The sequence below is a fragment of the Scylla paramamosain genome, chromosome 32 (assembly GCF_035594125.1).
Source record: "Scylla paramamosain isolate STU-SP2022 chromosome 32, ASM3559412v1, whole genome shotgun sequence".
Taxonomy (NCBI): domain Eukaryota; kingdom Metazoa; phylum Arthropoda; class Malacostraca; order Decapoda; family Portunidae; genus Scylla; species Scylla paramamosain.
Window position 1 is genome coordinate 10,891,885 of NC_087182.1, and position 23,908 is coordinate 10,915,792.

A 23,908-nucleotide genomic window follows, 5' to 3' on the forward strand; every position below is an offset into this window, starting at 1 on the left:
TTCTCTGTTCTTTCGTCTTATATACTTGATAAAATCCCTTGGGGTTTGTCTTCACCTGGCTGGCTACCTTTAATTCATAATTGTTTTTAGCTTTCCTCGTTAACCTCCTGACTGTTCCCCTGCCTTCTCTTTCGCCCTATTTAGTGTTTTAACCTAACAGTCATCCATTTAGGATCATTTTTCTGTGATCTTATTGCTCTGTAAGGAATGTTTGCTAACTGTCCTGTATGTAATTTATCAATTAAATATTTATACATCTCATCTACATTCACTTCCCCTAATCTTCTCATCTCGGTCCTTTCCATCCTCTTCACTCCATCTTCTACTCGCCTCGACCTCACCTCACCCATCTCAGCATGACCTGACCCTCCGACATACACATTATCTGCCTCTCTCTCTCACTCCCCCGACCCTTCCGTACCCTTCTCCCCTCCTCCTGCCCTTCACTCTCACACCTCACCTCACATCCCTCACCATACCTTATCTCTTTTAACTCCTTCCTGGACCTTACCTCCCTCTGCGTCCGTTGCCAGTCAACTCCTTGGAGGTGCCTTTTTAATCCTTCAAAATCTGCCCTCCTAAAGTCAGGTATTTTACTAGTGTTTTTACTTCTAAAAGTTTCCTCCCATTCTAATCTGCATCTAATTTCACAATGGTCACTGTTACCTAGCTGTCCTCCAACCTCTACCTGCGTGACTACTTCCTCCCTGTTAATTAGAATTAAATCTAGAATATTATTCCCCCTTGTGGATTCTAAGATTACCTGTTTTAAAAAATTATCCTGAATTACCTTTTAAGAAATTCTTCTGCTTCACTGTTACCCAGCATCAGGCTCCAGTCGATATTCTAAAATTAAAATCTCCTACTACATATACCTGATTGTACCTGTCTGCTCTATTTATTTGCTGCCATAGTGAGATGTTAATTTCCTTTGTACTGTTCGGTGGCCTGCACACTAATCACAATACTACTGACTGTGACCCATCCTTAATATCTACCCATATCGACTCTGTTTTGCTATCTGTTTTAATTCTACTATTATTACAACATTGTAATGTGTCCCTAACGTACAGCGCGACGCCTCCACCTCTCCTGTTTTCCCTGCCTTTATAAAATAGTGTATAAACATCTATCTTAACCTCTGGATTAAATACATATGTAACTAGTATCTAAGTAATTTTCTATTAAAGCAATGATATCAAGGTTCTCTACACACGCCATTCCTCTAAGCAAATCTATTTTATTCAAAATACTCCTACAGTTTGTGTAATAAACACTTAAGCTATTCCTCGCTTTCTTTGAGCTACCAACTACTCAAAACTCCTTCATTAATAGAAAGTGTCAAAATCTTTCATGATCTAACTCCCCTTGTGAGTTCTGGCACCTAGCTAAAAAACATCTCCAAAAAACTTTATTTCTTGATCTTTCCCTCTTTTATTTCAACCAGATGGCACCACAGCCATCTCATTTATTTCGAAAGCTGAAGTCTTCGTTCAAACTTTTGCTAAAACTCCACCTTGGATAATTCAGGGCGCGTTCCTCTCTCTCCTACACTCTCCGACTATACTTCATGCTACCCATTGAGATCCTTCGCAGTAATGTTTTCGATGCCCTCGCTGGCCTAAACCCTCGGAAGACTTATGGACCTGATGGGGTCCCTGCTATTGTTCTCTGAAACTTCGCTTCCGTGCTTGCACCTTGCGTAGTCAAACTCTTCCAACTCTATCTATCAACATCTACCTTTCTTGTTGGAAGTTTGCCTACATTTAGCCTGTCCTTAAAAAGGGTGACCGCTCTAATCCCTTAAACTACCGTCCTATCGCTTTAATTTCCTGCCTCCCTAAAGTTTTTTAATCTATCCTGAACAGGAAGATTCTTAAACATCTATCACTTCACAATTTTCTGTCCGATTGACAGTATGGGTTCCGTTGAGGCCGCTCTACTGGTGATCTGGCTTTTCTTACTGAGTCTTGGTCATCCTCTTTTAGGGATTTTGGTGAAACTTTCGCTGTTTACTTAAACATATCAAAAGCTTTCGATAGAGTCCGGAACAAAGCTTTGATTTCAAAACTATCCTCCTACAGCTTCTATCCTTGTTTCTGTAATTTCATCTAAAACTTCCTCTCTGCTGTGGTAGACGGTCACTGTTCTTCTCATAAGTCAATTAACAGTGCTGTTCCTTAGGGTTCTAAACTGTCACCCACTCTCTTCCTATTATTCGTCAATGATCTAAACCAAACTTTGTGTCCTATCCACTCCTACACTGATGATAATATCCTGCATTTTTCCACATCTTTTCATAGACGTCCAACCCTTCAGGAAGTAAACAGTTCACGCAGAGAAGCCACAGAACGCCTAACTTCTGATCTCTTCTAAAATTTCTGATCGGGGCAGAGCAAACTTAGAAATGTTGAATGCCATAAAAACTCAATTTACCCCATTTATCATCTCGATACAACCTTCCTGAAAACTATCCCCTCTTTTTTAATGACACTTAACTTTCCCCCTCTTCTACACTGAATTTCTTCGGTCTGATCTGTACTTATAATCTAAACTGGAAACTTCACATCTCATCTCTAGTCAAAACAGCTTCTTTGAAGTTAGGTGTTCTGAGTTGTCTTCATCAGTTTTTCTCATCTCCCCTCCCCCCACACCTAACCCCCCCACCCCACAGATCCTAACTCTGTACAGGGGCTTTGCCTGGCCATTTATGGAGTATGCTTCACATGTATAGGGGAATTCCTCTCATACCGTGCTTTTAGACTGGGTGGAATCAAAAGGTTTTCGTCTTATCATCTCCTTTCCTCTGACTATTTAGCCTCTTTCTCATCGCCGCGATGTTGCATCTCTTGCTATCTTCCATCGCTCTTTTCACGCTAACTGCTCTTCTGATCTTGCTAATTGCATGCCTGTCCTTTTCCCATGCCTCGTTGCACAAAACTTTCTTTTTTCGCATCCCTATTCTGTCCAACAAACTAATGCAAAAGTTAACCAGTATTCCCAATTTATCCATTTCTCTCATAATCTCTGGAAATCCCTGATTCCTTTTGTACTTCCTCCTTCCTATGACTTGAACTCTTTCGAGAGGGAGATTTGAAAATACGTAGCCTTCATTATTTGATTTTTTTTCTATTTGGAATTCTCTTTGGGAACTGGCATTAAGTGGGCATTTTTTTTATACATTTTTTATTGCCCTCGGCCAGTGGCCTTCTTGCATAGAAATAAGTAAATAAATAAATAAATAAATAGAGACTGACCTCTCCATCAAGGGCAGTCAAGAAGCAGAGAGCAGTGGAGGAACAAGACTGGAGGAAGAACACACTGTATTATTTTCGTACTACACCAAATAAACGTGGAGCCATTCCTGGTACATGTAGTAGTAGTGGTGTACCACTTTGGTACACTAATCCATATTCAACTCGTCTTCAGTCTCTCAGAAGACAGACCTGATCACCATAATAGTGATGGGTCTTGAGAGAAAGAAGACAGCTAAACATGAAACATGCGAAACTATTCACTGATCGAGGAGACAGATAGGTCACTATTACTCGTATTTTAGAACGAGGAAGACACTACTCTCACAAGATATACAGGGTATCCCGCCTAGTTAAGGTATATACTTCGGGATTTGATAGTTTAAGTAATACTAAGTCGAAAATACTCTATACATATATGCTGTGTTTTGGTTTATTTTGCGAGAAATTAACGTGTAAGTTGTATGTTGCGGGAACCACTCCCCTGGATGGGCCTTTGCCTCCTTCCTTCCCTCCTTGGCTCGCTACCTACTCCAGTGACGCCGCGCAACATTTAGTGATTTTTTTTTCTTTTTTGTACAATATACGCAGTCAAAGCATTACAGGAAACAGTTAACTAATGACATTTTCTTTTTCTTTTTATGTGTTAGTGAAGAAAATATACAGGTAACACAGCAATACCATGGTTGTTAAGTGTTATTTTTTAAACATACAACAAACAGGACAACTCACTGCAATGAGTTGTCCTGTATGTTTAAAAGTAACACTTAACATCCACGGTATTGCTGTGTTATCTTTATATTTTCTTCACTGACACATACAAAAATTTAATTTGTTATTTGGTGTTTCCTGTAAGGCTTTGACTGTGTAGATTGCACACAAAAAAGTTATCATTTAATGCTACATGGCACACTGGAGTAGGTAATAAGCCAAGAAGGGAACGAAGGAGGTGGAAGCCAACCCAGGCAAGCGGTTCCCGCGACACAAATTTCACGTTAATTTCCTGCAAAATAAACCAAAACACATTTTTTTTTTTTATATATGTAAGGGGGATACCAGCCAAGGGCAACAAAAATTTAATAAAAATAAAAAACCCTACTGAGATGCCGGTCCCGAATAGAATCCGAAGTGGTGGTTAAAAATTGAAGGATAAGTGTCTTGAAACTTCCCTATTTAAGAAGTTCAAGTCATAGGAAGATGGAAATACAGAAGCAGGAAGGGAGTTCCACAGTTTACCAGAGAAGGGGATGAATGATTGGGAATACTGGATAACTCTTGCATTAGAAAGGTGGACAGAAATGTGGGTGAGAGAAAGAAGAAAGTCTTGTGCAGCGAGGCCGCGGGAGAAGGGAAGGCATGCAGTTAGCAAGATCAGAAGAGAAGTTAGCATGAAAAATAGCGGTAGAAGATAGCAAGAGATGCAACATTCCGACGATGAGAAAGACGCTGAAGACAGTCAGCTAGAGGAGAGGAGTTGATGAAACGAAAAGCATTTGATTCCACCCTGTCTAAAAGAGTGGTATGAGTGGAACTCCCCCAGATATGTGAAGCATACTCCATACATGGACAAATAAGGACCTTGTACAGAGTTAGCAGCCGGGGGGCGGGTGAGAAAACTGGAGGAGACATCTCAGAACACCTAACTTCATAGAAGCTGTTTTAGGTAGAGATGATATGTGAAATTTCCAGTTTAGATTATAAGAAAAGGACAGACCGAGGATGTTCAGTGTAGAAGAGAGAGCCAGTTGAGTGTCATTGAAAAAGAGGGGATAGTTGTCTTGAAGGTTGTGTTGAGTTGATAGATGGAGGAATTTAGTTTTTGGGGCATTGAACAATATTAAGTTTGCTCTGCCCCAATCAGAAATTTTATAGAGACCAGAAGTCAGGAGTTATGTGACTTCTCTGCATGAACTGTTTACTTCCTGAAGGGTTGGGCATCTGTGAAAAGACGTGGAAAAGGGCAGGATAGTATCATCAGCGTAGGAGTGGATAGGGAAAGAAGTTTGGTTTAAAAGATCATTGATGAATAATAGGAAGAGAGTGGGTGACAGGACAAGACCTTGATGAACACCACTGTTAATAGATTTAGGAGAAGAACAGTGACCGTCTACCACAGCAGCAATAGAATGGTCGGAAAGGAAATTTGAGATGAAGTTACAAAGAGAAGGATAGAAGCCGTAGGAGGGTAGTTCGGAAATAAAAGTTTTGTGCCAGACTCTATCAAATGCTTTTTGTATGTCTAAGGCAAAGCAAAAGTTTCACCAAAATCTCTAAAAGAGGATAACCAAGACTCAGTAAGGAAAGCCAGAAGATTACCAGTAGATGGAACCCATACTGGCGATCAGATAGAAGGTTGTGAAGTGATAGATCTTTGAGAATCTTCCTGTTGAGGAAAGATTCAAAAACTTTAGATAGGCAGAAAGTTAAAGCAATAGGATGATAGTTTGAGGGATTAGAACGGTCACCCTTTTTTTAGGAACAGGTTGAATGTAGGCAAACTTCCAGCAAGAAGGAAAGGTAGATGTTGATAGACAAAGTTGAAAGAGTTTGAGTAAGCAAGGTGCAAGCATGGAGGCGCAGTTTCAGAGAACAATAGGAGGAACCCCATCAGGTCCATAAGCCTTCCGAGGGTTTAGGCCAGTGAGGGCATGGAAAACATCATTGCGAAGAATTTTAATAGGCTGCATGAAGTAGTCAGAGGGTGGAGGAGAGGGAGGAATAAGCCCTGAATTGTCCAAGGTTTTTAGCAAAGGTTTAGTTTTTAGCAAAGGTCTGAGCGGAGAGTTCAGCTTTAGAGATAGATGTGATAGCAGCGGTGCCATCTGGTTGAAATAAAGGAGGGAAAGAAGAAGAAGAAGCAAAGTTATTGGAGATGCTTTTTGCTAGATGCCAGAAGTCTCGAGGGGAGTTAGATCTTGGAAAATTTTGACACTTTCTATTAATGAAGGAGTTTTTGGCTAGTTGGAGCTTGGTATAGTTCCGGCCAGAAATATGAAATGCATGAGATTCTGGTGATGGAAGGCTCAAGTACCTTTTGTGGGCCACATCCCTATCATGTATAGCACGGAAAACAGGCTGTGTTAAACCAAGGTTTGGAAGGTTTAGGCTGAGAAAAAGAGTGAGGGATGTACACCTCTATGCCAGACACTATCACCTCTGTTATGCGCTCGGCACACAGAGACGGGTCTCTGTCACGGAGGCAGTAATTATTCCAAGGAAAATCAGCAAAATACCTCTTCAGGTCCCCCCAACTAGCAAAGGCAAAACGCCAGAGGCATTTCCGCTTAGGGGGATCCTGAGGAGGGACTGGAGCGATAAGACAAGATACAGATATGAGATTGTGATCAGAGTAGCCAAACAGAGAAGAGAGAGTGTAACAGCATAATCAGGATTAGAGGTTAGGAAAAGGTCAAGAATGTTGGGCGTATCGCTAAGACGGTCAGGAATGCGAGTAGGGCGTTGCACCAATTGTTCTAGGTCATGGAGGATAGCAAAGTTGAAGGGTAGTTCACCAGGATGGTCAGTGATGGGAGAGGAAAACCAAAGCTGGTGATAAACATTGAAGTCTCCAAGAATGGAGATCTCCGCAAAAGGGAAGAGAGTCAGAATGTGCTCCACTTTGGAAGTTAAGTAGTCAAAGAATTTCTTATAATCAGAGGAGTTAGGTGAGAGGTATACAGCACAAATAAAGTTAGTTTGAGAGTGACTCTGTAGTTGTAGCCAGATGGTGAAGAACTCAGAAGATTCAAGAGCGTGGGCACGAGAGCAGGTTAAGTCATTGCGCACATAAACGCAACATCCAGCTTTGGTTTGAAAATGAGGATAGAGAAAGTAGGAGGGAACAGAAAAGGAGCTACTATCAGTTGCCTCAGACACCTGCGTTTCAGTGAGGAAAAGAAGATGAGGTTTATTAGAGGAGAGGTGATGTTCTACAGATGGAAAATTAGATGCCCGACGGTGCATTACTTGTTGGAACATGTACGAACATGTATATATGTATGTATAGAGTATTTTCGACTTGGAATTACTTGCACTATCAAATCCTGAAGTATGTACCTTAACCAGCGGGATATCCTGTATGATTCATAAATCTCAACAAGGAGGGGAAGACAGCCCTCTCCCCTGTAGATCAATATCCATATAATACTCAGGTAAAACCACGCTCACTCTTTTAGCCGGTAGGTGGAACTTCGAGTACCTCTGGATGACATGAAGGGAACCCCTTCTTTCACTCCTACCCTTACTCCCTCTCGTTTTCTTTCGTGCGCCCAATGCATTTTCTAAATGAACCCGCTTCAGCTGGAACATGTTTGTACATGTTCCAACAAGTAATGCACCGTCGGGCATCCTTTAAACGTTTTAACATATACATACATGCATATGTACATGAGGACATGGTCTTGTCCACTCATTTGTCCTCCCCAAGGACAGCTTCTCGCTCAAGTCCACCGAAGTCTACCCAAGTTGAAAAACACTGTATGATCTGATTTGTATGTATGATTTACGTTTAAATCCTGGTGGCATAGCACAACAGCACTATTGCAGTCTTTTGTGGTCACAGATAAGGTAAGAGGCCTGAAAGCAATAGCAAAAAACAGGAAATAAGTAGCGGTATAACGGCGTTTCCCTGTACTTTCAATGCTCAGCTGGTAATCTTTTGGGTGTAAGGGGGAATAGGGACGCCAGCGGACCAATAGCGCGTTGGCTTCACATTCGTGACGTCATACCGATTCCTCCCATTATAAATCCATGGCATCTACCCATCCACCCAGCTATCCATCCTTCCATACATCCACCAAGCCCCATCAACCATCCACCCCAACCATCCATCCACCCATCAAACTACTCATCCGACCATCAACTTACTGACACCCTCCTACCCATCCACCACATCCATCCATCCATCCATTGACCTACTCATTCACACAATCATCCACATTTCTACTTGTTCACGAACCCAGCCACTCAGCCACCCATCCACCCACATCCATTTATTCATCCACCCATTCACCAACCCATCCATCCACGCAAATCAACAATCCACCCACCCATCCATCCACTCAACTTAACATCCAGTCAGATACCCAACCACCCATCTGTCCATCTAGCGACTCATTCACCCACACCCACCATCCCAATTATACACACTCCCTTCACTCAAAATTCTAAATTAAATATGGTGACTTCTACACCAGTCTCGGAGTTCTTGTCTGGGGAAGGGACCACAAATGACCCCAGGTTGGACTGCTCCTCTGGTTTCGACCCTAAGCGTCTTGATATCTCACTTAACTTTTTCTTCATAAATTCTGCAACATTCGCAGCCTTAGATCTAATTTAAAATCTGCAGAACACCACCTCTCCTCTACTAAACCTCATCTTTTCCTCACCGAAACAGTGTCTGAGGCAACTGACGGTAGCCCCTTTTCTGTTCCCTCCTACTTTCTCTATCCTCATTTTCAATCCAAATCTGGATGTTGTGTCTATGTGCGCAATGACTAAACTTGCTCTCATACCCATGCTCTTGAATCTTTCAAATTTTCCACCATCTGGATATGACTACAGAGTCACTTCCATTAAATTTATTTGTGCCATATTCCTCTTACCTAACTCCTCTAGCTATATATATATATATATATATATATATATATATATATATATATATATATATATATATATATATATATATATATATATTTACCATTTAACTTCCAAAATGGAGCACATCCTGACTCTCTTCCTTTATACGGAGATCTCTATTCCTGGAGGCTTTAAAGTTCGCCACCATCTTCGGCTTTCCTCTCCTTTCTGGTGAACTGGCCTTTAACTTTGCTATCGTCCAAGACCTAGAGCAACTGGTGCAACACCCTACTCATATTCCTGACCGTCTTGGAAATACGACCAACATTTTTTACCTCTTTCTAACCTCTGATCCTGCTAATGTTGTCACCCTACCCTTGGGCTCCTCCGATCACAACCTCATACCTGTATCTTGTCGTATCTCTCTAATCCCTCCTCAGGATCTCCCAAAGCGGAGGTGCCTCTGGTGTTTTGCCTCTGCTAATTATGGGGAACTGAGGAGGTATTATTCCGATTTTCCCAGGAATTACTGCTAGTAGAAACAAGTTTCAGGGCAAAAGTGAGAAGCGTCCATTCTGTGACTGTGTAGTGGAAACATTAGAACATTTTCTATTAGACTGTCCAGAATATATAGAAATAAGACAAAACCAAAGTTTTTTTTTTTTTTTTTTTTTTTTTTTGCGAAACAAAATCAGAGCAGGAATACCAAATATACTCGTTTTCATTCACTATCACCGGAGGAAACTGAAAAAAAAATAAATAAATACCCAAACCTGGAACCTGGAAAGAGAACACAGCAAGAATAAAAGAGAACAGTAAGACCCAAAGGGAATCCACAATCATAAGATCACTTGTAGCCGTATCAAAGGTTTATCCCACTAAACAAAATCATATCCCTCGGAAAAGCATAAAATACCTCTTAATTTTTTTTTTCGAAAAAAAAAAAAAGTTTGTAACATGAATCTTTTTCTATACACTAAAAACACACACCCACTAAAGTGGCAACATTGGGAGGGTTGGCTGGCCTGCGCGTCTCATTCAAACAGTGTTGCCTGCTGTGCGGTGAGGTGAGGAAGGAAAGAACGCGAAAGAATTACAGTGTAAAGATCTGTAAAGGACAAATCCTGGATAACCTGCAGAGTGCGGCGTGATGGTGGAGACACTGGAGGGTAGGTGAATTATTATGAAAGTAACTAACCTTATTTCCGGACACTAACTTTACTTTTCAGCAAAATATGACTTCTTTTTTCATGTCATAATATACACATTATCAGTTAAATTAGTTAACTGAATGAATCTATTCTTAACCTAGCCCTCAGATGAAAACCCTAATATTCTTTAATATTTGCATGTCCTCCAAGGATGCAATGATTTATTTTGATAGATGTGGTGGACTTGGAGAGAGAGAGAGAGAGAGGGGAGTATGATGCTCCTTGTGCTGGGATTTTAATATTTCTATCTGGCAGGTCATGTCTTGGAGGAGTGGGCCGTGGCGCGCACCGACTCGGGAGTGCCTTATTATGTCAAGTAAGTTTTTTTTTCTTTCTTTTACGTTTACCGTGTCAACATTACGCGTGTTCATTTTACAAGCAGGAAAAAAAAAAACCTGGTATTATTATATAAGTGCACCCGTCTCTTGGCAATAAAAAAATAAAAAAAACAGTCAAGTACTCATGTCACATAATACATTGGTGTATATCTTTACCACCGCAAATTGTGCATTCTTAAGATATTCATTTTTATCAAATTTATCGTTAAGGTAGGTAAGGTTAGGTTAGACTAGGTTAGGTTTAGTAAGGTTTTGTTAGGTTAAGTTTAGTTAGGTTTGATTAGGTTAGGTTTAGTTAAGCTCCATTTTTTTTTTTCAATGTCTGTGAGGACGAAGCTACATTTTTCTAGTAGATTTTGATCTTTTTGGAGGAATCTGCTTGTTTTCATTGCAAATCATTGATTTATGTATGTAGGTGGGGGTTATAAAGAAAAAGCTGTTGATTTGGAGCAGAAATGGTTGCTTGTTTCATTTGAAGTGCATCAAAATCCAGCTGGGTAATGTAGTTTCATCGTGAAATGTTAAATGGGTGCATTTATATAAATTTACCAAAACATTATTTTTTTTTTTTTTTTAATGGAGGAGGAGCACCAGCCAAAGACAATAAAAATTGCAAAAAAAAAAAAAAGGCCCACTGAGGTGCTGGCGCCCACAGAGTTGAAAGCATTAGTCAAAAATACAGGATAAGTGTTTTAAAATCTCCCTCTTGAAAGATTCAAGTCATAGGAAGGTGAAAATACAGAAGCAGGCAGGGAGTTTCAGACTTTACCAAAGAAAATGATAAATGATTTGAGAATATTTGAAAGGTGGACAGAATATGTATTTTTTTTTATTTTATTTATTTTTTATTTTTTTTGGAAACACTTGTTTGGCAAGTGTTTTTATGCTTTTCTGAGCGATATATTTTTATTTTTCACATTAACCTTGGCATAAGCTGCACACCTTTTCTATCCTACATTATAAGAAGTTTCATTTTCAGGGAATCTATTAATTTTATGTCTCATCCTTGTCTCTTTTCCTATGTGTAACAAGTTTGAGGGCCAGGAAGAAGAGTGGGGTTTTGAACAATAGGAAAACAAACATGATTCATTTATAGTCCTTCCAGACTAACTTGCTACTCAGGGCATTGGCTACACCTGTCCCAGTATTGTTGTCATGTTCTTATTTGATAGGTACATGGCAGTCTCTCTCTCTCTCACTCGCACTGTCATCCTTTGCCTTAATATATCTAAAATTATAATAGTTCATATATGATTGCATGGCTTATTGAATGGTTTTCATTTTGAAGATGGAAGAAACACTCGGTATGTCTTTCGGTATACTTGGCAACATGTACAGCTCGTTTGACATTTCTGTCCCAGCATCCTTGACACATGACTTTCCCAGGCCTTGCCCATTTAACCTGCTGTGGTCTCAGGTCAGATCATTAATTTCTGGTCACTCTGTTGCCATGGAAAGCACTCCAGCTTCTCACTTTTGTGATTTGCATAGCCAAGGAAAGGAAGTCATTCACAGTGTAAGTAAATATATTAGGGAAGAAAATGCCAGCAGAGGACCTTTACTGCCACCTTCACAAGCACCTGCTTGGACAGGTGGGGTGAGGAATGGGGGTTGAGGTACCAACAGCATGGCCAGTTATATTCAATGACTGGGATACCAAGTTGGTCTGGAAGAACTGTATAGTCAGGGTTAGCATTAAAAAACCCACCAAAAAAAAAAAAAAAAAAAAAAAAAAAAAAAAAAAAATATATATATATATATATATATATATATATATATATATATATATATATATATATATATATATATATATATATATATATATATATATATATAAATAAGAATTAAAAAAAAGTTTTTATTTTACATACAAAAATTTAGTTATATCATATTGATAAATAAGGTCTATATATGTACATACACATGAAAATAAAAAGTCAAGCCTGATCCATTCATATCCTGTACAGTACAAGTTAACACAGTCTTTGTCCAACTGAACCAACCTGTATCAGCATGACCTAAACAAGTGTCTGTTCTTCATTAATAGGAAGTGTCAAAATCTTTCAGGATCTAACTCCCCTCTTGACTTATGGCACTTAGCCAAAAACATTTCCAGTAACTATGCTTCTTCATCTTTCCCTCCTTTATTTCACCCTAATGGCATCTCTGCCATCTCATCTATTTCTAGAGCTGAACTCTTTGCTCAGATCTTTGCTAAAAGCTCTACCTTGGATGATTCAGAACTTGTTCCTCCCTCTCCTCCACCCTCTGACTACTTCATGCAACCTATTAAAATTCTTTGCAGTGATGTTTTCCATGCCCAAGCTGGCCTAAACCCTTGGAAGGCTCATGGACCTTATGGGGTCCCTCCTATTGTTCTCTGAAACTGTGCCTATGTGCTTGCACCTTGCCTAGTCAAACTCTTTCAACTTTGTCAACATCTACCTTTCTTTCTTGCTGGAAGTTTGCCTACATTCAGCCTGTTCCTAAAAAGGGTGACTGTTCTAATCACTCAAACTACTGTCCTATTGCTTTAATTTCCTGCATATCTGAAGTTTTTGAATTTGTCCTCAACAAGAAGATTCTTAAACATCTATTGCTTCACAACCTTCTATCTGATCGCCAGTATGGGTTCCGTCAAGGCCGCTCTTCTGATGATCTTTTGCCTTTTACTGAGTCTTGATCATCCTCTTTTAGAGATTTTGTTGAAATTTTTGCTGTTGCCTTAGACGTATCAAAAGCTTTTGATAGAGTCTGGCACAAATCTTTGATTTCCAAACTACCCTCCTGTTCTTTCAATTCTCTCTGTAACTTTATCTTGAGTTTCCTTTCTGACCATTCTATTGCTACTATGGTAGACTGTCACTGTTCTCCTAAATCTATTAACAGTGGTGTTCCTCAGGGTTCTGTCCTATCATTCACTCTCTTCCTATTATTCATCAATGATCTTGCAAACTAAACTTCTTGCCCTAACCACTCTTAATCTGATGATACCACCCTGCACTTTTCCATACCTTTTCATAGACGTCCAACCCTTCATGGAGAAAACGATTCACGCAGGGAAGCAACAGAATGCCTGACTCCTGATCTTTCTAAAATTTCTGATTGGGGCAGAGCAAACTTGGTATTGTTCAGTGCCTCAAAAACTCAATTTTTCCATCTACCAACTCAGCACAGCCTTTCAGACAACTATCCCCTCTTCTTCATTGACACTCAACTGGTCCTCTCTTCTACACTGAGTATCCTTGGTCTGTCCTTTTTTTATAATCTAAACTGGAAACTTCATGTCTCATCTCTAGCTAAAACAGCTTCTATGAAGTTAGGCATTCTGAGATGTCTCTGCCAGTTTTTCTCATCCACACACGAGCTGCAAGCTCTGTACAAGTGCCTTATCCATCCATGTCTTGGGGGTTCCACTCATACCACTCTCTTAGACAGGGTGGAATCAAAAGCTTTTCGTCTCATCAACTCCTCTCCTCTAACTGACTGCCTTCAACCTTTTTTCTCATCGCCACAATGTTGCATCTCTAGTTATCTTCTACCACTATTTTCATGCTAACTGCTCTTCTGATCTTGCTAACTGCATTTCTACCCTCCTCCTGTGGCCTCCCTGCACAAGACTTTCTCCTTTCTCTCACCCCTATTCTGTCCACCTCTAATGCTGGAGTTAACCAGTATTCTCAATCATTCATCCCTTTCTCAGGTAAACTCTGGAACTCCTTGCCTGCTTCTGTATTTCCACCTTCCTATGGCTTGAATTCCTTCAAGAGGGGGGTTTCAAGACACTTATCCTTCAATTTTTGACCATCACTGGACTCTATTCAGGAACTGGCATCTCAGTGTTTTTATTTTTTTTATTTTTTTTTTTATTTTATTTTTTTTTTCTTCCTTGGCCAGTGTCCCTCCTATGTTAAAAGAAAAAAAAAAAAAAAAACTCACTGGCCTAAACCCTTGGAAGGCTTATGGACCTGATGGGGTTCCTCCTATTGTTCTCTGAAACTGTGCCTCCATGCTTGCACTCTTTCGACTCTGTCTGTCAACATCTACCTTTTCTTCTTGCTGGAAATTTGCCTACATTCAGCCTGTTCCTGAAAAGGGTGACCGTTCTAATCCCTCAAACTATCATCCTATTGCTTTAATTTCCTACCTCTCCAAAATTTTTAATCTATCCTCAACAGGAAGATTCTTAAACATCTACCACTTTACAACCTTCTATCTAATCACCATTATGGTTTCCATTGAGACTACTCTACTGGTGATCTGGCTTTCCTTAGTAAGTCTTGGTCATTCTCTTTTAGGGATTTTGGTGAAACTTTTGCTGTTGGTTTAGACATATCAAAAGCTTTTAATGGAGTCTGGCACAAAGCTTTGATTTCCAAACTACCCTCCCACGGCTTCTATTCTTCCCTCTGTAACTTCATCTCAAGGTTTCTTTTTGTGTTGTTTCTCAGTGTTCTGTCCTGTCACCCAGTGGTGTTTCTCAGTGTTCTGTCCTGTCACCCAATCTCTTCTTATTATTAATCAATGATCTAAACAAAACTTCTTGTCCTCTCCACTCCTATGCTGATGGTACCACTCTGTGCTTTTCCATGTCCTTTTGTATTCGTCCAACCCTTCAGGAAGTAAACAGTTCTTGCAGGGAAGCCACAGAACGCCTGACTTCTGATCTCTGTAAAATTTCTGATTGGGGTAGAGCAAACTTAGTATTGTTCAATGCCTCAAAAACTCAATGCCTCCATTTATCAACTCAACACAACCTTCCAGAGTATCTATCCCCTCCTATTCAATGACACTGAACTGTTCTTCTTCTGCACTTAACATCTTCAGTCTATCCCTTACTTATAATCTAAACTGGAAACTTCACATCTCATCTCTAGCTAAAACAGTTTCTATGAAGTTAGGCATTATGAGGCATCTCTGGCAGTCTTTCTAATTCTGTACAAGGGCCTTATCCATCCATGTATGGAACATGCTTCACATGTATGTACTCATACTGCTCCTTTAGGGTAGAATCAAAAGCTTTTCATCTTATTAACTCATCTCTTTTAAGTAACTGAGTGTCTTCAGCCTCTTTCTCATTGCTGCAGTGTTGCATCTCTTGCTATCTTCTACCACTATATCATGCTAACTGCTCTTCTGAACTTCTGACTGCATGCCCTCCATCCTCCCACAGTCTTGCTGCACAACACTTTCTTCTTTCTCTCACCACTACTCTGTCCATCTCTCTAAAGCAAGAGTTGACCAGTATTCTCAGTCATTTATCCCTTAAACTCTGGAACTCCCTGCCTGCTGTATTTCCTTCTTCCTTTGACTTGAACTATTTCAAGAGAGAGGTTTCAAGACACGTATCCTTTATTTTTTGACGACCGCTTTTGGCTCTGTTCTGGGAGCGACACTTCAGTTCCCCCCCAACCCCCCCCCCCCCTCTCTCTCTCTCTCTCTCTCTCTCTCTCTCTCTCTCTCTCTCTCTCTCTCTCTCTCTCTCTCTCTCTCTCTCTCTCTCTCTCTCTCTCTCTCTCTCTCTCTCTCTCTCTCTCTCTCTCTCTCTCTCTCTCTCTCTCTCTCTCTCTCTCTCTCTCTCTCTCTCTCTCTCTCTCTCTCTCTCTCTCTCTCTCTCTCTCTCTCTCTCTCTCTCTCTCTCTCTCTCTCTCTTTTTCTCTCTCTCTCTCTGTGGTTCTCCTACATGAAAAGAAAAGAACACTTCAAAACTTTTGTTTAACTTTTTTAATTGCTTATTTAAACTGATTTACATATAAATATGAAGAATAAACAAAAAATAAATAAAACAAAAAAATTAATTACCCCCCAGAAAAAAAAAACAGGTTGGGTTTAAAGAAAAAAATTGTTTTTTTCCAACCCTGTCTATAGCTCCCTTAAAAGACCTCTGCCATGTAGCTTATGGTGATTAATGAATGTCAGTCTTTGCCACATAACAGTGGAGAGATTTTAAAAATTAAATCTAACCTTTGGTAGTTGGATACATGACCTTTTCAGCAGAGGACCATTCAAGTGAATGCATATTTGAGTTGAGAACAATTTGAATGAATGCATCCATATTGAGGCAAATATCTAATCAGCAAGAGCGTAGATAAGATACTTTACATGTCATTCACTTCTTTGTGATTGATCATTTCTTGGGCTCCAACATCCATGGAAGGGATAGAGCAAGGTGCTTCTGAGGAGGAAGCTGGAATCAGGAAAGAAATACTGATGTCAAATGAGTCTCCCACTGGATGTGGATCACTATGGAGTGGCAGTGGATCACCTCACCAGTCTTCACACTGGCTTCCAGAATTGGTTTCCATGGTATATGCAACAGTGGGCTGATTACTGGTATAAATGTGTGTGAAATCTGCTTGTCAGATACTCTCAGCCAATGGGATGACAGACACCATGGGGTGATGAGTAGTTGGAACCAGATCCTACAAGCAGGGAGGCAGAAGCAGTCTGTGGAGAGCACTGACAGCAGTGCCACTCAGACACCAGAAAGTTTCATCACTCTTTATCTTCAAATAAGATGCCAGTGTTGCAAAGTCAGTACTGCAGCCTACCACAGCGGTCACGTTTGGAAGCACGTTACTTAGTTGACACCTGTTTCCTTCAAAATGTGCAAAAGTTTTCCTTAAGGGGAGCTGCTACTAGAAAACTCTGGGATATGATGCCATCCTGCTTAAGCTTTGTCCAGAAACCAGATGTCTGACTACATCCATCTATATATCATTTTAACATCCTGTCCCAATTGGGACTCCTTTGGAAAAGTATTCACTCAAGTTTTTCTGAGTTTGAATTGTTCTCTTCGAAAAAGTACATGCTCAAATAGTCCAGACACCTTGGTAACTCCTTCAATATGTGTGAAAAGGAAAGAGTACTTATATCACAACACTTCCGAGTTGAGTTGTTTAAGATCTGTTTGTGGTAAGGGATGCTAAGGAAGAACCAAGTGTCATCTTAAAGGAACCATCGTCCTTGTGCCTATCCTATAGTGACAGTCAGATACAAATATGGAGTTACTTTTATGTACGGCATTTTCTCCACACCATTGTCAAGTCTGCACTCAGCCCTGGTCAAGGCATGGAGTGATGCTGTACTCCTGGGAGTTGACATCAGGCATATTTGCTGTGATTTTTTGATAGCCTTTTATTACCACTCATCCTTGGGAAATACAGCAGAATTGCCTGTTATATCATTAAGACTTGGCCAAAATGGAATAGAGAGACTCAGCAGAAAGGCACAATTCCTGCTGCTGGTGCAGGAGACCAAGGGCCTGGCTACAGTCTGCAGTTGCCAAGAGGTTCAGGCACAGCTGGACCAGTATCAGACATTATTAGTTGATTAAGACCCCACAGTGACAAGGTTGTATGATGCCATAGTATTAAACAACTCTGAAAGTGATGGTACTGGGCCAGCTACACCAGCCTGCTGATAAGCTCTGTACACACCATGACTTATCACTGCCACTGATTCCCTTCAGTGAATTGTTCTTGACTTAAAAGTGACATTGTGGACATGATGCTGGTAAGTAGAATGTGACTGTCAGCATTGCCTGCCAATATTCACCAGGTTTGGTACTGGATGGGCATGCCCATCATTCACATGTATCTTTCTACCAATAACAGAAGGACTAGAGAGTTCTTTCTAATGGACAAAAAGATTAACTCATGAATTAATGATTACTACTAGCAAATCCCTTTGCCTCCTTAAGGAGGTGTGAATAGGAACCATTTTTTCATGTTTAAATAAAAAAGTGCACTGTACATGAGGAAGACCATCAAGTGCAGACACAAGACAGCCAGTGGCACTGCTCATCAGTGAAGCTTATCACTGAGCACCAGCATAATGAATAGTGATGTTTGTAAAGATAACTGGCTGGCTGAAGTGAGCAGACACAGCAGCTTGATGACTAACTACAAGCTCAGATAGAATTAAGAATGCTGGGCAGGAGAACCAGGTGGCAGCCAAGGAGGAGTTGCAGCACAGGGAGCAGCTATTGTGTGCTCTGCAACAAACACTATGCAATGCTGCTATAGAACAAGAGTGTGGCATAGTATCTGTTGATGTTGCCTGCTGCACTGAGGAGGTTTAGAGGGTAGAGGATATGCTAATTCTGGATACGGGTTGCTTTTGGAATTAGCCTCAAAAGCTTGTTATCGTAACTTCACGTATTAACTAAATAGCCATATTAAACATCTTATCCCATAACTACCTGCATCACTAAGAAGGGCATCACATATAATACAAACTCTTTAAGTTTTGTCACTTTCATGAAAAGTTTATCTACAACCTGCTCACATGTTACTAATATTTCAGTATATCAGATGTAGTGAAAAAAAAAAAAAGTAAAAATTTGTTAAAGAAAAATAAAGGCAGTGATTTCATTAGTAAATGTGTGTTTTGTTTTTGGCCAGCCATAGTCGAGGTGTGACTCAGTGGGACCATCCAGAGTTTGTGCGCATCTTTGAAGAGATCCAGTCACTGAACACTGTGAAGTTTGCAGCTTATCGCACTGCCTGCAAGCTGAGGCGTCTGCAGACTAGACTTAAATGTAAGTCTGTTCTGGATGTGAAAGGTGCATTTCATGGGCGGACTCATTCTGCTTAGCCGCTGGTAGTATTTTGTGACTTAATAGGGAAAGGAAGAATTCTAAGTCAAAGAGAAACTGTACATTCAACTAGGATGACAAAATAATTTATGCAAATATTGTATCACATAAATTGATTAAAATGTTGCAACATATTTTCCCTTTTTCTGTTAAGGTTATGAGAGATTTACATAACATTAACCTCAGACACAGTCTTTTGAAGGTAAAAAATAAAAATGCATTAGCTGACTTGTGTAATATATGAAAAAGATATGATTGGAAATTCTCTTTGCAGTGCAGGATGTGTCACTGCAAAATGTTGCTACAGCCTTTGACAGTGCAGGACTGAGGGCTGGAGAGAACAGTGACCTGGTGGAACTAAAGCAGGTAGAGGAGGTGGTGCAGAAGATACTACGTAGTGCCCACAAACACCGGCACAGCCAGGCTGCTCTTGCCACTCAGCTTACCATCAATCTCCTGCTGAACATCTATGACTTGTAAGTTGATCATCTCAAATTTCTGTTGATGAAGAGTTATTAGAGGTAGTGGTGATTACTTTTATTACATAGAAAATATGTTGTTCATTATTTGCTGAAATTTTTATTTGGTAATAGTACATGATAGTAGCTTAGATTCAGTATGCAAAGGTTGCTGTTGTGAAATTGGTCTTTACAGCAGCAGGACGAATGTAGGGAGTTACCTGGCCAAAAAACAGTACTGTATCAGTGGGGGGGTGCATAAAATGGAACTGTTTTGTCAAGTGATAATACACATTTCCACTCTTTTAACAGAGGCCGGAGTGGTATGGTGCAGGTGCTAGGGTGTAAGGTGCTGCTTGTGGTACTGTGTGGAGGCCGTCTGCAGGAGAAGTATCGTTACCTTTTCAACCAGGTGGCTGATCACAACAACTGCTGCACCAGGTATTATATTTGTAGTCACTGTGGTAGGGCCTCTGTAGTGGAGTGCCAGAGTAGTAAAAGAGAGTGAGAACCCTACTGTCACAGTGTGCATTCTTTATTCGGTGGAAAGAAGAGAAGATACAGTGGAACCTCAGTTCTAGAACTTAATTCGTTCTTGAATACTGTTCGAAGACTGAAACTATTTTCCTCATAGGAATCAATGTAAAATGGAGTAATCCGTTCCCAGGCACCAGTCTACCCTGTCTTAGTGGCCTGTGACAGATACTTCCACAACCAAGATGGCTGCTTTTCAATATCTCCAGCTCACAAATTGCTTATCCAGAAAGGATGTATTGAAGGAACTTAATGACACAGAACTCATCAGAAGATACTGTTTAGACTGTGCAGGTATTCTCTTTGTTACTGATCTAGTGAGGGAAGCCTTACAGAAGGACACAGAAAGGAGCAACCCACTTACCACCAAAATGAAGGTGATCGTAGATATTTATAGACATCTTGTTGCTGAGAAAAGCTGGTGGAAAAATGCAGTTGTGCAGTATTGATGGATTTGTGTCATTGAGAGAGCCACAGATGGCTTGGGATTACTCCTGAGCATCAATAACTATTTGTTTATATCAAGGTTTCTACGGGATCACATTTACCTTGTTTTAAATATTGAAATACTGTCTTGCACAAAGTAAATATTTATAGAAACTATAAATTAGTAATAAACGTCAACTTTTGCTATGTCTTTTAATAATTGAAATCAAGTAATTTTGTTGTAGAACTGAATTATGTTACGCCAACTAATGCAATAATGAGCTCAAAATTTTGTTCAAAAACTGATTTGTTCAAAAAGGGAGGCATTTGGTAACTGAGGTTCCACTGTACTTTAATATATATTGATTATTACAGAAATCATGGATTTAAATCTTGAATTATTTTCTTATAATCAGAGTTGATTATAAGACTTGAATTAAATAATCACTTATTTAATTCAAGCAAAAAATTTTAAGTTAACAGAAAATCCTAAATTATTTGTTTTATATTCTATAGGCGACGACTTGCTTCCATCTTGCGGGACTTAGCACGTATCCCAGAACTCCTGTCAGAGCAGCCTTCCTTTGGCCTCTCACTGGTGTCAGCAGCAGTGGAGAGCTGTTTCAAGGAGGTGGGTAGTGGTTTGCATCATGGTTGTCACATGAAAGGACAAATAATGAGTGAATTCTTAGTACTATGTATGTTGTTTATGATTGTTCATGTATTTAGAAGTAACAGTTACAGTGGATGGAAGAGTTGAGACAGGTGTGAATTGCAGGGTAAAGGAAGCAGGTACAGTCCTTAGTGGACTGAAAAAAAAAAAAAAAATTTCAAGCAGAGGATTCTAGATATGTGTAGAGAGAAAGTTATATGAGGGAATAGTGGTGGCCACTGTGCTGTATGGTGCTATGGTAGTGGAAGAGAAATGGTTGAATGTAGTCATAATCAAAGAGTATGTTTGGAGAAACAAGAAATGGGGAGGTAAGAAGAATTGGTGTTTTGAAAGAGTTTGATGTTTGGGCTGTGTGTGCTAGGATGGTTTGGGTATGTGGAGAAAATGGAGGACAGGAAACAAATAAAGAGAAAAATAAGGTCAGATGTAGACTGTGAAATGGTAAGAGGAAGGCCATGCCTCGAGTGGATGAACTGTGTGAAAAGAGCACTGAATGAGAGAAGAATGACTGTCCAGCAAACAAAAATGATTGTGTGTGATAGAGGTGAGGGGTGAGTGCAAGAAAATTATGTGGTTTTGTCATCCTGTGGGAGGTATGGGAACATTATTTGGGATCCATTGGTGTATGGACCGTATTAGGGTGCAGGGTACTTCATAATTCCATAAGAAATACCTTGCCATTTTGAACTAGATGCAGTTTGCTTGTATATGGCCTTGACATCACACACTACTTGCCCCTGTCAAAATGCCCAAATAGAAATCTAAATTCACTGTAGGAATGTAGAACAAATTTTTGTGCTGTAAAAGAAATAGGGATGAATGGGAAATATGCATGTTTCAGTTCAAGGCTACATAATGCTCAAGACCAAAAGTATGTTGAATGGACTCATGTGACGTTGAGGCTTAATCATCAGAGATATCTTAAATTTTTGACAATTCAGATACAGTAACCCAGATGTAGCTGAAATCTTTAATATCAGTGTATATTATGGTATGAAATTTTGTATTAATTTAAATGGAAGCATGAATGCTTTTCACTGTTTTTAGTGTTTTTGAAGCATGATAGTTCTTTTAAAACTTTAACAAATCTAAAAAGGTAGATCATTCTGGTTTCTGAGACAAGAGGTATCCCTCAGCTAAAATTAGTTTCTTAGCAGGTAGCTGAGAGAGATATTTCTTATAAAATTTTCACATATCTGAGTAGGCAGATCATGCTGCTCCCTGAGGTAAGAGGTATTCCTTAACAGGAAGTTGCCAACATGAATTTCTTGGCAGGTGGAGGGTGAGGTGGGGATAACTGAAGAGGTATTGCTGGACTGGCTGCTGCAGGAACCACAGACCCTTGTTTGGTGGACTACTCTGTACAGGCTTACTGCTGCAGAACTTGGTCAGTGTTATCAGCTTTTCTTGTTGTAGTCAGGTTTTCAACTTTTTATGACTTGAAATTATGAGATTTTCATCATACAAATTGAAAGCTCTTATAGAACTTCCACTTGTCATTTTGGAACCCACATTGCTAAAAGTATTATTGTTAAAAGAAACCATTATTTCTTACTCTTGATTTTGGAAACTTCATTAATGTGCTTGGTGTCAATAGAGAAAGCATAGTGAATGCAGGTCATATTAACTTAGCATATGCCTGACCTAATATATTGTGGCTCACAGTGTGTCATGATGTGAAGTGTGGAGTATGCAAGCAACGCCCCATCATTGGCTTGAGGTACCAGTGTTTGCATTGTCTCGGCTACAACCAGTGCCAAGACTGCTTCCTGCATGCACGCACTTCTCGAGGTCACAAGCTTTCCCATCCCATCCAGGAATATTGCCATGAGGTATATTATCACCCTGTTTTCATCTTTATGCTTTTATCCCATATAGATATAAGAGTAAATTTATGAGAACCTTCCACTTCTAAGGGGAGTGACTGGTTTATTTTGAAAATATTGATCATTTTATTGACATGAAAATTTTATCTTAATTCAAGACCACTATCTAGACAACTGCTTCAGTTCAAGTATGCCTATTTATCCCTGTCACTTTTGCACCAACTTTCCCTAAGTTCTTCCTTATTGGATTTTCAAAAATTGTCTTAAGCCACAACTGAACAGTCTTATGCTTTACATGCTAGAAAATTATGTTATGGTCTTTAGTATGATTTAATTAGTATCTGATTTTATTTTTTCAGAATAAGTTTTCTCCCTTTTTTTTTTTTTTTAATGTAAGCAATATTTCTACAAATTGTATTGCAGTCATTTCTGTCTTTTTTGTGTTTGCTTTTTGCTTTTTCTATTCTTGTTTGCAACATATGGTTGTCTCCTTAATGCTGTTTTTTTTTTTTTTTTCTTTCTTTATGAAGGGGGACACCAGCCAAGGGCAACAAAAATATAATTAAAAAAAAGCCCACTGAGGTGCTGGTCCCTGGAAAGTTGATATGCCATTAAAGTGCTTTGGTGAGCAAGCAACATTGAAAGAATGTGGGGAGGTATGGATGAAAACCAAACTGCCCATCCTCTCTTTTGAGCCTCATTGCTCATTGCTTTGCCTGGGACTTGGAGCCAACAAGTCTGAGTTGCCATACAGAGTTATATGTGACTGGATATTCTCAAACTATAAGCTGTTTTCTGCCATATAGAAAAGACCACATATATACTGTTTCTGGACGAAAAATGCAGAGTAAGAATTTCAATATATAATCAGGCAAATACAATCATCCCAGCAAGACAAAGTACACAGAGTAGAGATTACATCTCAAGATATAATTACCCAGAACGGTCAGTCCTCAGCATTTGTGGATTCAATATTCATGGATTTCATTATTTGCATATTGGTGCCAGAAGT

At 39.7% G+C, this 23,908-nt stretch overlaps 1 protein-coding gene across 4 annotated transcripts in view; it reads left to right on the forward strand.

The window, feature by feature from the left end:
• Nucleotides 1–9,844: 9,844 nt before the first annotated feature.
• Nucleotides 9,845–23,908, forward strand: part of LOC135089179 (dystrophin-like) — a 58,853-nt gene continuing 44,789 nt past the window's right edge. For 2 of the 4 annotated variants that reach the window (XM_063984495.1, XM_063984493.1), the window contains exons 1-7: nucleotides 16,499–16,686; nucleotides 18,786–18,922; nucleotides 19,254–19,455; nucleotides 19,750–19,878; nucleotides 20,914–21,028; nucleotides 22,346–22,457; nucleotides 22,736–22,902. In XM_063984495.1, the coding sequence (XP_063840565.1) occupies nucleotides 16,598–16,686; nucleotides 18,786–18,922; nucleotides 19,254–19,455; nucleotides 19,750–19,878; nucleotides 20,914–21,028; nucleotides 22,346–22,457; nucleotides 22,736–22,902 (951 nt within the window). In that variant the 5' untranslated portion in view covers nucleotides 16,499–16,597. Of the gene's footprint in view, nucleotides 10,001–10,297; nucleotides 10,359–16,498; nucleotides 16,687–18,785; nucleotides 18,923–19,253; nucleotides 19,456–19,749; nucleotides 19,879–20,913; nucleotides 21,029–22,345; nucleotides 22,458–22,735; nucleotides 22,903–23,908 lie in introns of those variants that run through there. The other 2 variants (XM_063984494.1, XM_063984492.1) reach the window with 2 other exon arrangements.